General features: G+C 44.0%; 1 protein-coding gene across 2 annotated transcripts in view; it reads right to left on the bottom strand.

Annotated features, from left to right (window-relative positions):
* LOC118393039 (neurogenic locus notch homolog protein 1-like) overlaps positions 1–12,917 on the bottom strand; it is a 55,341-nt gene that overhangs the window by 7,145 nt on the left and 35,279 nt on the right. For both annotated transcript variants that reach the window (XM_035785235.1, XM_035785236.1), the window contains exons 13-27: positions 11,915–12,107; positions 11,565–11,710; positions 11,320–11,433; positions 10,067–10,186; positions 8,551–8,703; positions 8,062–8,290; positions 7,582–7,783; positions 7,078–7,231; positions 6,693–6,877; positions 6,080–6,212; positions 5,322–5,579; positions 3,058–3,170; positions 2,301–2,872; positions 1,633–2,064; positions 1,179–1,327 (exon numbers count right to left, since the gene is read on the bottom strand). In XM_035785235.1, the coding sequence (XP_035641128.1) occupies positions 1,179–1,327; positions 1,633–2,064; positions 2,301–2,872; positions 3,058–3,170; positions 5,322–5,579; positions 6,080–6,212; positions 6,693–6,877; positions 7,078–7,231; positions 7,582–7,783; positions 8,062–8,290; positions 8,551–8,703; positions 10,067–10,186; positions 11,320–11,433; positions 11,565–11,710; positions 11,915–12,107 (3,153 nt within the window). The remainder of the gene's footprint in view (positions 1–1,178; positions 1,328–1,632; positions 2,065–2,300; positions 2,873–3,057; positions 3,171–5,321; positions 5,580–6,079; positions 6,213–6,692; positions 6,878–7,077; positions 7,232–7,581; positions 7,784–8,061; positions 8,291–8,550; positions 8,704–10,066; positions 10,187–11,319; positions 11,434–11,564; positions 11,711–11,914; positions 12,108–12,917) is intronic.

Genomic DNA, 12,917 nt, shown 5'->3' with positions numbered 1-12,917 from the left:
CCCAGCCAGGCAGGCAGGGGCTGGGTTGGTCTGAGGAGGACTGATAGTCCAGCTCCTCTAGTCTAGAAAAACCCCTCCTGGAGCCCAGTATTCCACGGCCAGAGCTACAACAGGAATGATGAGCGCCGTTTGTAAAACAAGGTTGTTCCTATTCTGTAATAATCAGAATTGCTAACCACTTTTCATCAAATAGAGCTAGAGATAAAAAATAAAAAAAAACATCTAAAACCACCACCACCTCCTCTCCCCTCTCAGCCCAGGGTACCAGGAGACAACTCCACCATTTCTTCTTTAAGGGGAAAAAAAGGGAGGGATTAATGAACTTCAAATTACTGCACGCGCTTTAAGCTGTAAAGACTAAGGATTTATTAGGATTTTCAAGATAACAAAGACTCCCAACTTCTAGCACACTCCCGATCAATTTTTCTTCTCTTTTTTTTTTACTAACGATTTTGAAATGATAAACTCTCCCAACCCAAACCCTTAGAGATGCATAAAGTCCTGGTATTACATTCAGCAAGCTGAAGGTTGCAGCAGCCTTACACTGTGGGATGAAGTGTGTGTGTGTGTGTGTGTGTGTGTGTGTGTGTGCGTGCGTGCGTGCGTGTCTGTGTGTGTGTGTGTGTGTGTGTGTGTGTGTGTGTGTGTGTGTGTGTGTGTGTGTGTGTGTGTGTGTGTGTGTGTGTGTGTGTGTGTGTGTTAGAATGGTATGTGGATTGGGTAGGGGGCTGGATGAGTTGATTTACGGCAATTAACCATTTTGGAGCCTGAAGCCATTGGATTTACACACAGACTGCTGCATTGATTGTTTAGTCCATGTGATTCACTAGTACATTTGTTCCATTGTTGAATGAAATACACACTCAAAGAACACCATATCACCCTTTTGTGGTGTTGGAGGGTTAAGACCTAGGTGATGAATACCTTCAGTGTGTGTGTGTGTGTGTGTGTGTGTGTGTGTGTGTGTGTGTGTGTGTGTGTGTGTGTGTGTGTGTGTGTGTGTGTGTGTGTGTGTGTGTGTGTGTGTGTGTGTGTGTGTGTGTGTGTGTGTGTGTGTGTGTGTGTGTGTGTGTGTGTAGGGCTGAGGTATGATTAAAGGGGCAATAGGAGTGCAAACTTTGGGTGTTGCAGCAGTACCCTGTTAGTGACTGTTAGCATGGAAGAAGATAGAAACTCACTGTGAACAGCCTCTATGATGTAGGGAATATTGAGGTTTCCACTGGAGGCCAGGGCCCCCAGGAAGGCTGCTACATCAGTGGCACTCTGGAAGCACTCTGTGGACTGCTGAAAGCACTGGCGGTTGTCAATCTCCAGGTACACTATGGAGCTGTGGAGGACAGAGTCATATTATACACATTAGACCTGATCTAAAGCCCAGAGAGAAGGTTGTAGAGCACAATCGTTTCAGTTCACAGAACAAGCAGAAGTTCTTAGAAAGCCAGACACTGATATATTTGTTATATAATCATCTATTGTGATGGAAAACTAAAGATATGGAAGGCCAGTTTTCTTTCCACAACAAATAGCTTAGTCTTTGCTTGACTTTCATATTTTAGATTCATGACAATGTGAGGTTTGCATGAAAATTCAGCTGAAATCCAGATTCCAAATGAACATTTCTCTAATCCTTACCCTTTGATCAGCATGGGGTCCAGCTCCCTGCGTCTGCGGCTGTTTTCACTGGCTATAGTATACAGGCTATTCCTCATGGAGCTGAGCATGGTACCAGGGATCTCTGTCCAACCCACTGAGCGCTTTATGTTGTGTTTGTTCAGCTCCTGCTCACTGCCGTAGTACGGGTAGATCATCATCTCTCCCTTGGAGTCCTGCCGGAACACCACGTTAGTGTGGAGTACGCGGCTCAGCTCGCGCAGGAAGCCAAGCGAGTTGTTCCGGAGCTGGTCGGGCATGATGTGGACCACGATGACCAGGCGGCCCACAGCCAGCTTCTCTGGCATGTTGTTGGCACAGTCCAGACCATCCCACTCACACTCAGCATTGTTGCAGCCCTGGTCACAGTGGCCGTCCGCATAGTGGTCTTTACAGTACTGGTCGTACAGAGGGCTGGAGAGACAAGAGATTAGAGTATCATTCAGTATGACTTTTAATGGAATGTATAATGATGAAAGAAAAGCTTGTATCTCTGCTCAGCCTTTATTCATCCTCTATTCTCTAAAGCATTAGCTGAATCAGGTGAGTTATAGAAGGTCTGGAGCTGAACCCTGCATAGCCAGTAGCTCTCCATGTGGACTGGCCTCTCCTTAGCTAGTATTCAGTGTTTAGACCTGGATGACACTCACTTGCACTGGCCCTCCAGGTTCTGACAGTCAAAGCCATCGTAGAGACAGCCGGCGTTGTTGCACTGCTCGTCACACTTCCCGTCGTTGAAGTAGCGCCAGCACTGCAGGGACGACGTGCAGTTCTTCCACGGGTCGTTGAAGTTGAGCGAGCAGTCGCCCCCGTCCCAGCCACATGCGTGGTTGTTACACAAGGTATCACAGTACTTGTTCCCCTTTCTTTCCTCACACTGGGGGATCTCACAGCTCACCTCCACCTCTGGTGGGGGCGTGATGTCACGGCCGAACCCGCCCAGGAAGCTGTAGTCCAGGATGTGACATAGCAGGCCATTGAAGTTGGTGGGGCATACGCAGTGGTAGTATGGAGCTTCTGAGCTGTACTCACAGGTTCCCCCGTTGTAGCAGGGGTTGGTGTTACAGGGGCTGTCTGTAGGGTATTCACACTCTGGCCCTGTGAACGAGGAGGGACAGAGACACTTGGGGCTCTTGTGTCCGGAGATGCAGGTGCCACCATTACGACAGTGGAGACTCCCACAGGAGTGGGCATCGTACTCACAGGTAGAGCCAGTGTAGCCCTGTAGAGGGGAAGGAGAGCAAATGTGTCAATCTAATACGACTAGTACTACTATTACAGTATATTTAATGAATGACAGCACAGTGTAATACATCTGCTCAATGTCTTTATATACAGTCTTTATATACAGTATGCGTCTTGTATGCAGTATAATATGCCAGCAGCCAAAGTTGTGTATGAACTTACAGGTGGACACTTGCAGATGAAGCCGTGAGGAGTGTTGCTGGCTACGGCACATGTCCCTCCGTTACGACAGGGTTTGCTCTTACAGCCGTCAAACACTGTGTCACAACGCTGGCCTGTAGGGTCACAGAGAGATATAGTTACATCAAGGACTGAATCCCCTTATCAATAAGCCAATCACAGGTTAACATTTTATTCCATATAGAGTAAATAATTCCAGTTGAAGTCGGAAGATTACATACAATTAGGTTGGAGTCATTAAAACTCATTTTTATACCACTCAAACTATAGTTTTGTCAAGTCGGTTAGGACATCTACTTTGTGCATGACACAAGTCATTTTTCCAACAATTGTTTACAGACAGATTATTTCACTTATAATATCACAATTCCAGTGGATTCTACATACACTAAGTTGACTGTGCCTTCAAACAGTTTGGAAAATTCCAGAAAATTATGTAATGGCTTTAGAAGCTTCTGATTTGAGTCAATCATTTGAGTCAATTGGAGTGTAGCTGTGGATCAATTTCAAGGCCTAACTTCAAACTCAGTGCTTCTTTGCTTGACATCATGGAAAAATCTAAAGAAATCATTCAAGACCTCAGAAAAAACATTGTAGACCACAAGTCTGGTTCATACCTGGGAGCAATTTCCAAATGCCTGAAGGTACCACATTCATCTGTACAAACAATAGTACACAAGTATAAACACCATGGGACCACTCGGCCATCATACCGCTCAGGAAGGAGACGAGTTCTGTCTCCTAGAAATTAACCTACTTTGGTGTGAAAAGTGCAAATCAATCCCAAAACAACAGCAAAGGCCGTGTGAAGATTCTGGAGGAAACAGGTACAAAAGTATCTATATCCACAGTAAAACGAGTCCTATGTCAACATAACCTGAAAGGCCGCTCAGCAAGGAAGATGCCACTGCTCCAAAACCGCCATAAAAAGCCAGACTATGACCATCATTATGTTTGGAGGAAAAAGGGGGAGGCTTGCAAGCCGAAGAACACCATCCCAACCATAAAGCACGGGGGTGGCAGCAATTATATGGATATATTGAAGCAACATCTCAAGACATCTGTCAGGAAGTTAAAGCTTGGAGGCAAATGGGTCTCCCAAATGGACAATGGCCCCAAGCATACTTCCAAAGTTGTGGCAAAATGGCTTTAGGACAACAAAGTCAAGGTATTGGAGTGGCCATCACAAAGCCCTGACCTCAATCCTATAGAAAATGCGTGGTCAGAACTGAAAAAGCGCATGCGACCAAGGAGGCCTACAAACCTGACTCAGTTACACCAGCTCTGTCAGCAGGAATGAGACAAAATTCACCAAAGTTATTGTGGGAAGGCTACCCGAAAAGTTTGACCCATGTTAAACAATTTAAAGGCAATACTACCAAATACTAGTTGAGTGTATGTAAATGTCTGACCCACAGGGAATGTGATGAAAGAAATAAAAGCTGAAATAAATCAGCTGTCAGAGCAGTTTACCGATTACTGCACCTGTACACAGCCCATCGGTAAATAGCCCACCCAACTATCTCATCCCCATATTGTTTTTATTTTTGCTCTTTTGCACCCCAGTATCTCTACTTGTACATCATCATCGGCGCATCTATCACTCCAGTGTTAATGCTAAATTGTAATTATTTCGCCACTATGGCCTATTGATTGCCTTACCTCCCTAATCTACATTTGTACACACTGTATATAGAATTTTATTTTTCTATTGTGTTATTGACTGTTTTTGTCACACTCCTTTGCTTTATCTTGGCCAGGTCGCAGTTGTAAATGAGAACTTGTTCTCAACTAGCCTAACCGGTTAAATAAAGGTGAAATTAAATAAATATATAATAAATAAATATACTATTATTCTGATATTTCACATTCTTAGAATAAAGTGGTGATCCTAACTGACCTAAGACAGGGAATTTTTACTAGGATTAAATGTCAGGAATTGTGAAAAACTGAGTTTAAATGTATTTGGCTAAGGTGTATGTAAACTTCCGACCTCTATCTGCTGGTGCTATATACTATAGAAAAACAGTGACGAGGTGTTATATATATTTCTTTACTGTTGGGATTTCTCCTGCAAGTCCAATGATTTGTCTCGAAAAAGACCGAAAAATGTCAGACTAAATTAACTTAGTTTCCCAAATAAACCCCATGAAATAATTGGAATTGACATGAAACTAAACCCAACCCCACTCCCAAGTCACTCTCCAGTCGTCAGAGCCAACATGTCTGATGGTTATATATGTTACCTGTGTATCCGGTACGGCAATCACAGCGGTAGTTGTTGGTGAGCTGGACGCAGTTGTGTGTCCCGCGGGTGTCACATGGGTTGGACAGGCACTCGTTGACGTCCCCCTCACAGCGCTCCCCTACGTAGCCGGCGGGACAGATACAGTGGTAACCTCCCACTCTGTCCACACACTTCCCCTTGTTGAAGCACTTGGGCTCGTTGGTGACGGGGTCTGTGAAGGGGTTGCAGTCGTCTATGTTGATCTCACAGTGAACGCCTGTGAGGTAGAGGACGGGCGGGAGAGAGCAGAGGAACAGTCAGCCTCTTCTAAAGCACTCAGCTGGGACACCACCACATGGATGTACTACCTGCACTTGTTCAATACATCTTTTCATTTACCGTTTCAAAATGTTTCTCTTGTTTGCTTCTATAAACCCCTTTTGGCTACATTCATTTCACCAGTACTTTAGCTGACCAACAAGACACACTCCCTTCATGTCCGGGAGAGAAATCAATCCCGTATTTGACGGGGACGAGAGTTTCGGACATGTGCTGGACGCTGTTAAGCCCTAATTAATGAAGTGTGGTGGATTGAGAGAGAGAGAGAGAGAGAGAGAGAGAGAGAGAGAGAGGGCGGAGAGGAACAGTGGAGACCGGGGGGAGAGAGGAATAGACGGAGAGAGAGTGGGAGGCTGGAGAGGAGCACAGAAAGAGGGATAGAGAGAAAAAGAGGGGTGGTGTGGAAGAGTGTGTGGAGGTGGGTGGCGGGGCCCTGACCTTGGGTTCCCCTGGGACAGGAGCATTTGTAGGTATTGATCAGGTCAATGCAGGTGCCTCCGTTCTGGCACGGCTGGGAGAAACACTCATTGATCTCATTGGAGCAGTTGGTGCCGACGTATCCCGGCACACACTAGGAGAGGAGAGGGAAAAGATAAATCAATGAGTGACATGAAACAAGGCTGTTTCTGTTTACCTGGTTGTTTTGCCAGTTCTCTGCACAGGACATCTACATAAATGAACAGTTTGTGAGTCTGTTAATAAACAACCTTTTGTCATCAGTTTGGATACAGAGTTTGATAGGACTTTTCTTTTTAGAAAGAACACCCACACACTCATTTATTTTCTGACTTAAATCATTCAATGGAAAGTGAGCATGACTGACAATGTTTCTACAAGACCAAGACCAGGAAACACACACTTTTTTGGCCACATGAATCGCTGTTTGGTCTAGGTATTATTTCTACATTAGGCTACATTTGTTATGCATTTCACCCAGCACCTGTGAAAAATTGGATTAAATAAAATTTGATGTAACTTAATTAGGACAATTCGTACCAATTGGATGTATTGTGCATTAGTGACAGTGCTGTGTTCCTAGTGAGCAGCCTACCTTGCAGGAGTACCCTCCTAGAAAGTCAGTACAGGTGGCTCCGCTCTGACAGGGGTTGGGGATGCACTCATCCACCTGCTCCTCACAGTAGCTGCCTGTGTAACCTGCCTGGCAGTGGCAGTAGTGGGTGTTCCCCGCATCCAGACACTGGCCTGAGTTACGACACAGAGCAATTACCTCCACACCTGGAGGGCAGAGAGATGGGGAGGGGAAGAGAGGGGAGGGAGATCAGTATGTAGTCTGTGTTTTGTTAGTGGTGTGAAATTAATTGCATAGTGATGATTGAGGCTAACACAAACACACACACACGCCTCAAACACACACACACCTCATACATGCAGAAGGAGAGACACACAAACATCCTCCTTCACACCCCCAGTGTTACCTCTCTGTTTGGCTGCCACCTCGCAGGAGACGCTTGGCACATCACAGTAGAGCCCTGTCCAGCCAGTCTGGCACTCACAGCTGTAAGTAGTGCCAGTCTGCCAACAGGTGCCCCCGTTCTGACATGGGGACGAGTCACACCAGCGTACCAGATTCTGAGGAGACACACACACCATAGACAGTTAGCTGACAGGGGGACATGTTTCTGTAAGTAAGCATTTACACTGTTGTTTCACAGATAAAACATTACCCACTGGGCACAGACATAAATTCAACGTCTATTTCATGTTGGTTCATCGTAATTTCATTGAAATGACATGGAATCAACTTTGATTCAACCAGTGTGTGCCCAGTGGGCTGTAGCATATAGCTACAGTTATTTATACCACCTTTATTTAGCCAAGTACATGATCCATAAAAGCACATTTTACTTGACAATAACAACCTGGTATATAGCCTACAGTTAGTCTACTGTAAAGTCAGCGTGACTGGGCCTATACTGTACCTGGCAGTTGAGTCCAGTGTAGCCCTGGGGACAGATGCACTTGTAGGTGCCATAGCTGTCCTGGCAGGTGCCTCCATTCAGGCACGGTCTGGAGTCACACTCGTTGATGTCGTGTTGGCAGTAGCTGCCAGTGAAGCCAGGTGGGCACAGGCAGGTGTAGGTGTTGATGCCGTCCAGACACGTCCCACCGTTGAAACAAGAGCTGTTAAACAAAACATCCACAAAGCAATACCAGACGTGTCATTCAAAAACCAAATTCAATTCACTTTAAAACATGGTAAGTCCAATTAGTGAAATGAATTGAGAGTGAATATCCTGGGCTATAATGGGATATTTGAGTCATTCAACTTTCTGCCACAGGGGGCAGAAGTGGACAAGAGAAAGTAGTTTGGAGATGCATTCATCGTTTGTGACAGAGACGCAACAGGCCATGTGAGGATAGAGAAATCCAAACTAAATGGGAATTCAAGCTCCCTTTACCTCTCAGTGCAGTCAGGTGTGTTGTTCTCACAGTGTATCCCACTGAAGCCAGGTGGACAGGTGCAGGTGTAGCTGTTGACACAGTCTGTACAGTTGGCTCCATTCTTACATGGGTTACTGTCACACTCGTTGATGTCCTCCTCACACTTAGTGCCACGGAAACCAAGCAGGCAGGTGCACGCAAAGTTGTCCACCTCGTCCCGACAGAAACCTCCATTGCTGCAGGGGTCTATGGGGGAAGAGAGCGGGGAGATAGGTTAGCTTATAACTTAGCAGACTGGCTGCAACTCAATAGTCTTGACTAGCTTCCTTTGCTTATGTTTTACTGACATGAAAGAACATGACAGGATTTATAGAGATGTGGTAGCCTTTCACCTATCAGTCATGAAATAAAAGAGACAGGGGGCCACTTTAGAGTATTGAGACACGACCACTGTCTCATTTTAACCTGTTTTTATGATGAAGTCATGAAGATGATAGGAGACTTACTGGGCTTACAGTCGTCAATGTTGGTCTCACAGTTGCGGCCAGCATAACCGGCCTTGCAGCCACAGCGGTAGTTGCCTTTGGTGTTCTCACAGGTGGCCCCATTGAGACAGGGGTTCTTTACACACTCGTTAATGTCCACTTCACAGGTCTGTCCTAGAGAGGGTAGAGGAAAGGAGAGAGTGGAGAGGTTTACTACACAGCACTGAGATCATTTGTCCATTTTCATCATTTTATATAGACATATTTGGTATGATAACATACAGATAACATAATACAGATAACGTACATATACTGCCTTCAGAATGTATTCATACCCCTTGACTTATTGCATTTTGTTGTGTTTCAGACGGAATTCAAAATGGATTCAATCGATTTTCTTTCAGCCATCTACACACAACACCCCGTAATGACAGTGAAAACATGTTTTTAAAAATTGTTGCAAATTTATAAAAAATTAAATACTGAAATATCTAATCTACATAAGTATTCACACCCCTTAGTCAACACTTTATAGAAGCACCTTTGGCGGCGATTACAGCTCTGCATCTTTTTGGGATTGTACAGTATCTGCCCATTATTATTTTTTTAATTCGTCAAGCTCTGTCAAGTTGATTGTTGATCATTGCTAGACACCCATTTCATGTCTTGACATAGATCTTCAAGCAGAGTTAAGTCAAAACTGTGACGAGGCCACTCTAGGATTTTGCCTGTGCTTATAGCTGTATTCAGTTTTTTTTATCCTAAAAAACTCCCTAGTCCTTGCCGATGAAAAGTATTCCCATAACATGATGCAGCCACCACCATGTTTGAACATATGAAGAATGGTACTCAGTGATGTGTTGTGTTGGATTTGCACCCAAACATAAAGCATTGTGTTCAGGACATAACATTCATTTCTTTGTCATATTTTTTGCAGTTTTACTTCAGTGCCTTACTGCAAACAGGATGCATGTTTTGGAATATTTTTTATTCTGTACAGGCTTCCTTCTTTTCACTCTGTCATTTAGGTTAGTGATGTGGAGTAACTACAATGTTGTTGATCCATCCACAGGTTTCTCTCATCACAGCCATTAAACTCTGTAAGTGCTTTAAAGTCACCATCCCTGAGCAGTTTCCTTCTGAAAAACCTCTCTGGTCTTTGTGGTAGAATCTGTGCTCAAAATTCACTACTCGATTGAAGGACCTTACAGATTGTATGTTGTGTGAGGTACAGAGATGGGGTAGTCATTAAAAAATCCTGTTAACCACTAGTATTGAACTTATTGACTCAAGACATTTCAGCAATTGTTTTTGTTGTTGTTGTAATTACCAAGATTTTCTACAAACAAAATTCCACTTTAACATTATGGGGTATTGTGTGTAGATCAGTGACACAAAATCTCAATTGAATAGATGTTTTATTCAGGATGTAACACAACAAAATGTGGAAAGGGTAAAGGGCTGGGGATACTTTCTGAAGGCACTGTACATGCATAGGAATGACATATAATCTACTGTAAATATATTGCTCGCTCACCTTGCCAGCCCTCTGGACACACACAGGAGAAGCTCTCGTAGTCTTCAGACTCCTGACATTCACCTCCATTCTTGCAGGGCTTGGGGCTGCAGGGTGCCAGCAGGGTCTCACAGTTCTCACCTATCACACACACACACACACACACACACACACACACACACACACACACACACACACACACACACACACACACACACACACACACACACACACACACACACACACACACACACACACACACACACACACACACACACACACACACACACATTTTTAGATAATGGACATGAACTGTTCAATATTATTGTTCTCATATTATTATCGTGTCTAATATTATTGTTTTCAGAACCAGAGTATCGTAACTGGAAGTAGTGGGTGTCTGGATACTGGATAGATTGCCCTACATAGATAATGCTTTTATTGGACATTTAAATACACACTTCATTCAGGAGGCTTCTTGCCCACAGTGAAAAGGTCTGTGAGTGTTAGAGAGCAGAGCTGTTTGGGCCCACGGAGACATTTCCCTATCTGTCTGTTTCCACGACACCCAGCACGGACAGGAAGCAGGCTGGAGTTTCCTGCTATTGTCAAGGCATTTGCTGTTCTGTGAGACAGGAAGTCTGCAAACAGGAAATGTGACAAGCAGCTGGGCCGTTCAGTTCCCACCCCTCCGTCACACAACCATAGCCACTATTATTCCAGCTCTCAACGCAGGGTGGAATTTTCCAAAAAGAAAACTCAGGGAATAAATAAAAAGGTTGCCCAAAGGCAGTCAGTCCATCATTATCTGTTTTATCAAATAATACGAGGGAGGAATGGACGTAAGGTCCATGAACTGTTATCAGGGACACAACGTCAACACAACAGATGCTGGAGTTTTAGCCAAGAGGAAGTCTTGCTGCTGGACGTTCATTGACAGCTTGGTCTTCCGGAGCATGTTTTTCCTGTAAGTCTAATGCCTTAGAGAAGCTAGAACTTTTTTTTATTTTTATTTTTTACCTTTATTTAACTAAGCAAGTCAGTTAAGAACAAATTCTTATTTTCAATGACGGCCTAGGAACAGTGGGTTAACTGCCTGTTCAGGGGCAGAACGACAGATTTATACCTTGTCAGCTCAGGGATTCGAACTTGCAACCTTTCGGTGTTTAGTCCAACGCTCTAACCACTAGGCTACCACAGCAAGGACATACCAAAACATTACGCTTAGATAGACAATCAGACATATATTTCACAATAGCCAAATATGTTCATACCGGTATATGGCAGTAGGCAGTTGCACTTGTACGCAGAGACATCATCGATGCAGGTCCCTTGGTTTAGGCAGGGATTGGAGGCACATTCGTTAATGTTGGTCTGACAGCTTGGACCTGGGATCAAAAGGTCAAGAAGTTATCAAGCACATGAGTTTGAGTTAAGAGTTAGGGTCAAATAGATCAAAATGTATTGATGGTGGGATTGCAATCTCGAGGACCATACACACGTACACACACTTACTCACCAGTGAAGCCGATTCTGCAGGAGCAGACATATCCGCTCGTCATATCCTTGCAGGTGCCTCCGTTCATGCAGGGGTTGGACTCACACTCGTTGTTGTTGATGTCACAGTTCTTGCCACTCCAGCCATTGTCACACAGACAGTTGTAACTAAGGAAAAGATGGGAAAGCTCAATATCAGAGTAACAGACACTAAATTCCACTTTGAGTCCTCAAATCCACAGCTTTTATGAATACTTAGGAATTTACTGTAGATATATTCATACCATACATGTAAGGAAGATTTCTAGATTTAAACGAGACACAACATAGTGATTTGCTTGGCATTGAAACAGATGAGAAAGACAGACTCACCCATTGACTTTGTCCTGACAGTGGCCATGGATACACGGGTTGCTAAGGCACTCATTGATCTGGGAGAAGCAGGTGGTGTCATGGTAACCCTCTGGACACAGACAGGTGAAGCTGTTGATGCCATCGATGCAGGTGCCACCGTTGTGACACGGGTGTAGGGCACATTCGTCAAGGTTGATGTTGCACATGGTCCCTGTGAACCAGAACCCATTAAAATGTTTACTTCTCTGACCTCTCGTACAGTAGTGTCTCAACTTTATAGCACAAGGAACATTTACAGTTTACAAACTGATTCAATTGGTGTTAGAAAATGATACAGGTAACTGCCAAGGTAAAGAAAAAAACAACAAAGTGTCTTAATGGGTCATCGGGCCACCACGAGCCAGAACAGCTTCAATGCACCGTGGATAGATTCTACAAGTCTGAAACTCTATAGGGGGGATGCGACACCATTCTTCCACCATAAATTCCAACATTTGGTGTTTTGTTGATGGTGATGGAAACGCTGTCTTAGGTGGCTCCATAATCTCCCAGAGGTATTCAACTGGGTTGAGATCTGGTGACTGAGACAGCCATGGCATATGGTTTACATCGTTTTCATCCTCATCAAATCATTCAGTGACCCCTCGTGCCCTGTGGACAGGGGAATTGTCATCGTATGGGGTAATAGCCATGGTAGCCTGCCCAGGATTTTCATACATGACCCTAAGCATGATGGGATGTTAACTGCTTAATTAACTCAGGAATAGGGTTGCACATTTTGGGGAATATTCAGAGGTGGAAACTTTCCGTGGGAATTTACGGGAATATTAGGGAATTAACGGAAATACATTCAAATGAATATTAATACCATTTAAATGTAGATGTTTTTTGATAGGATATATTTACCATATCATATGGAGAGAGAAACATAAACATTTAACCTTATCATAAGTAATTGCAAATGATTAAATCCTTCCAATATAATTTTTTTTAAACTATTTAGTTATGAATTGAACTTTAA

Source organism: Oncorhynchus keta, chromosome 14 (assembly GCF_023373465.1).
Source record: "Oncorhynchus keta strain PuntledgeMale-10-30-2019 chromosome 14, Oket_V2, whole genome shotgun sequence".
NCBI classification, from domain to species: Eukaryota; Metazoa; Chordata; class Actinopteri; order Salmoniformes; family Salmonidae; genus Oncorhynchus; species Oncorhynchus keta.
Note: the sequence above shows the minus strand (reverse complement) of the source record. Positions and strands in the feature narration are given on the sequence as shown.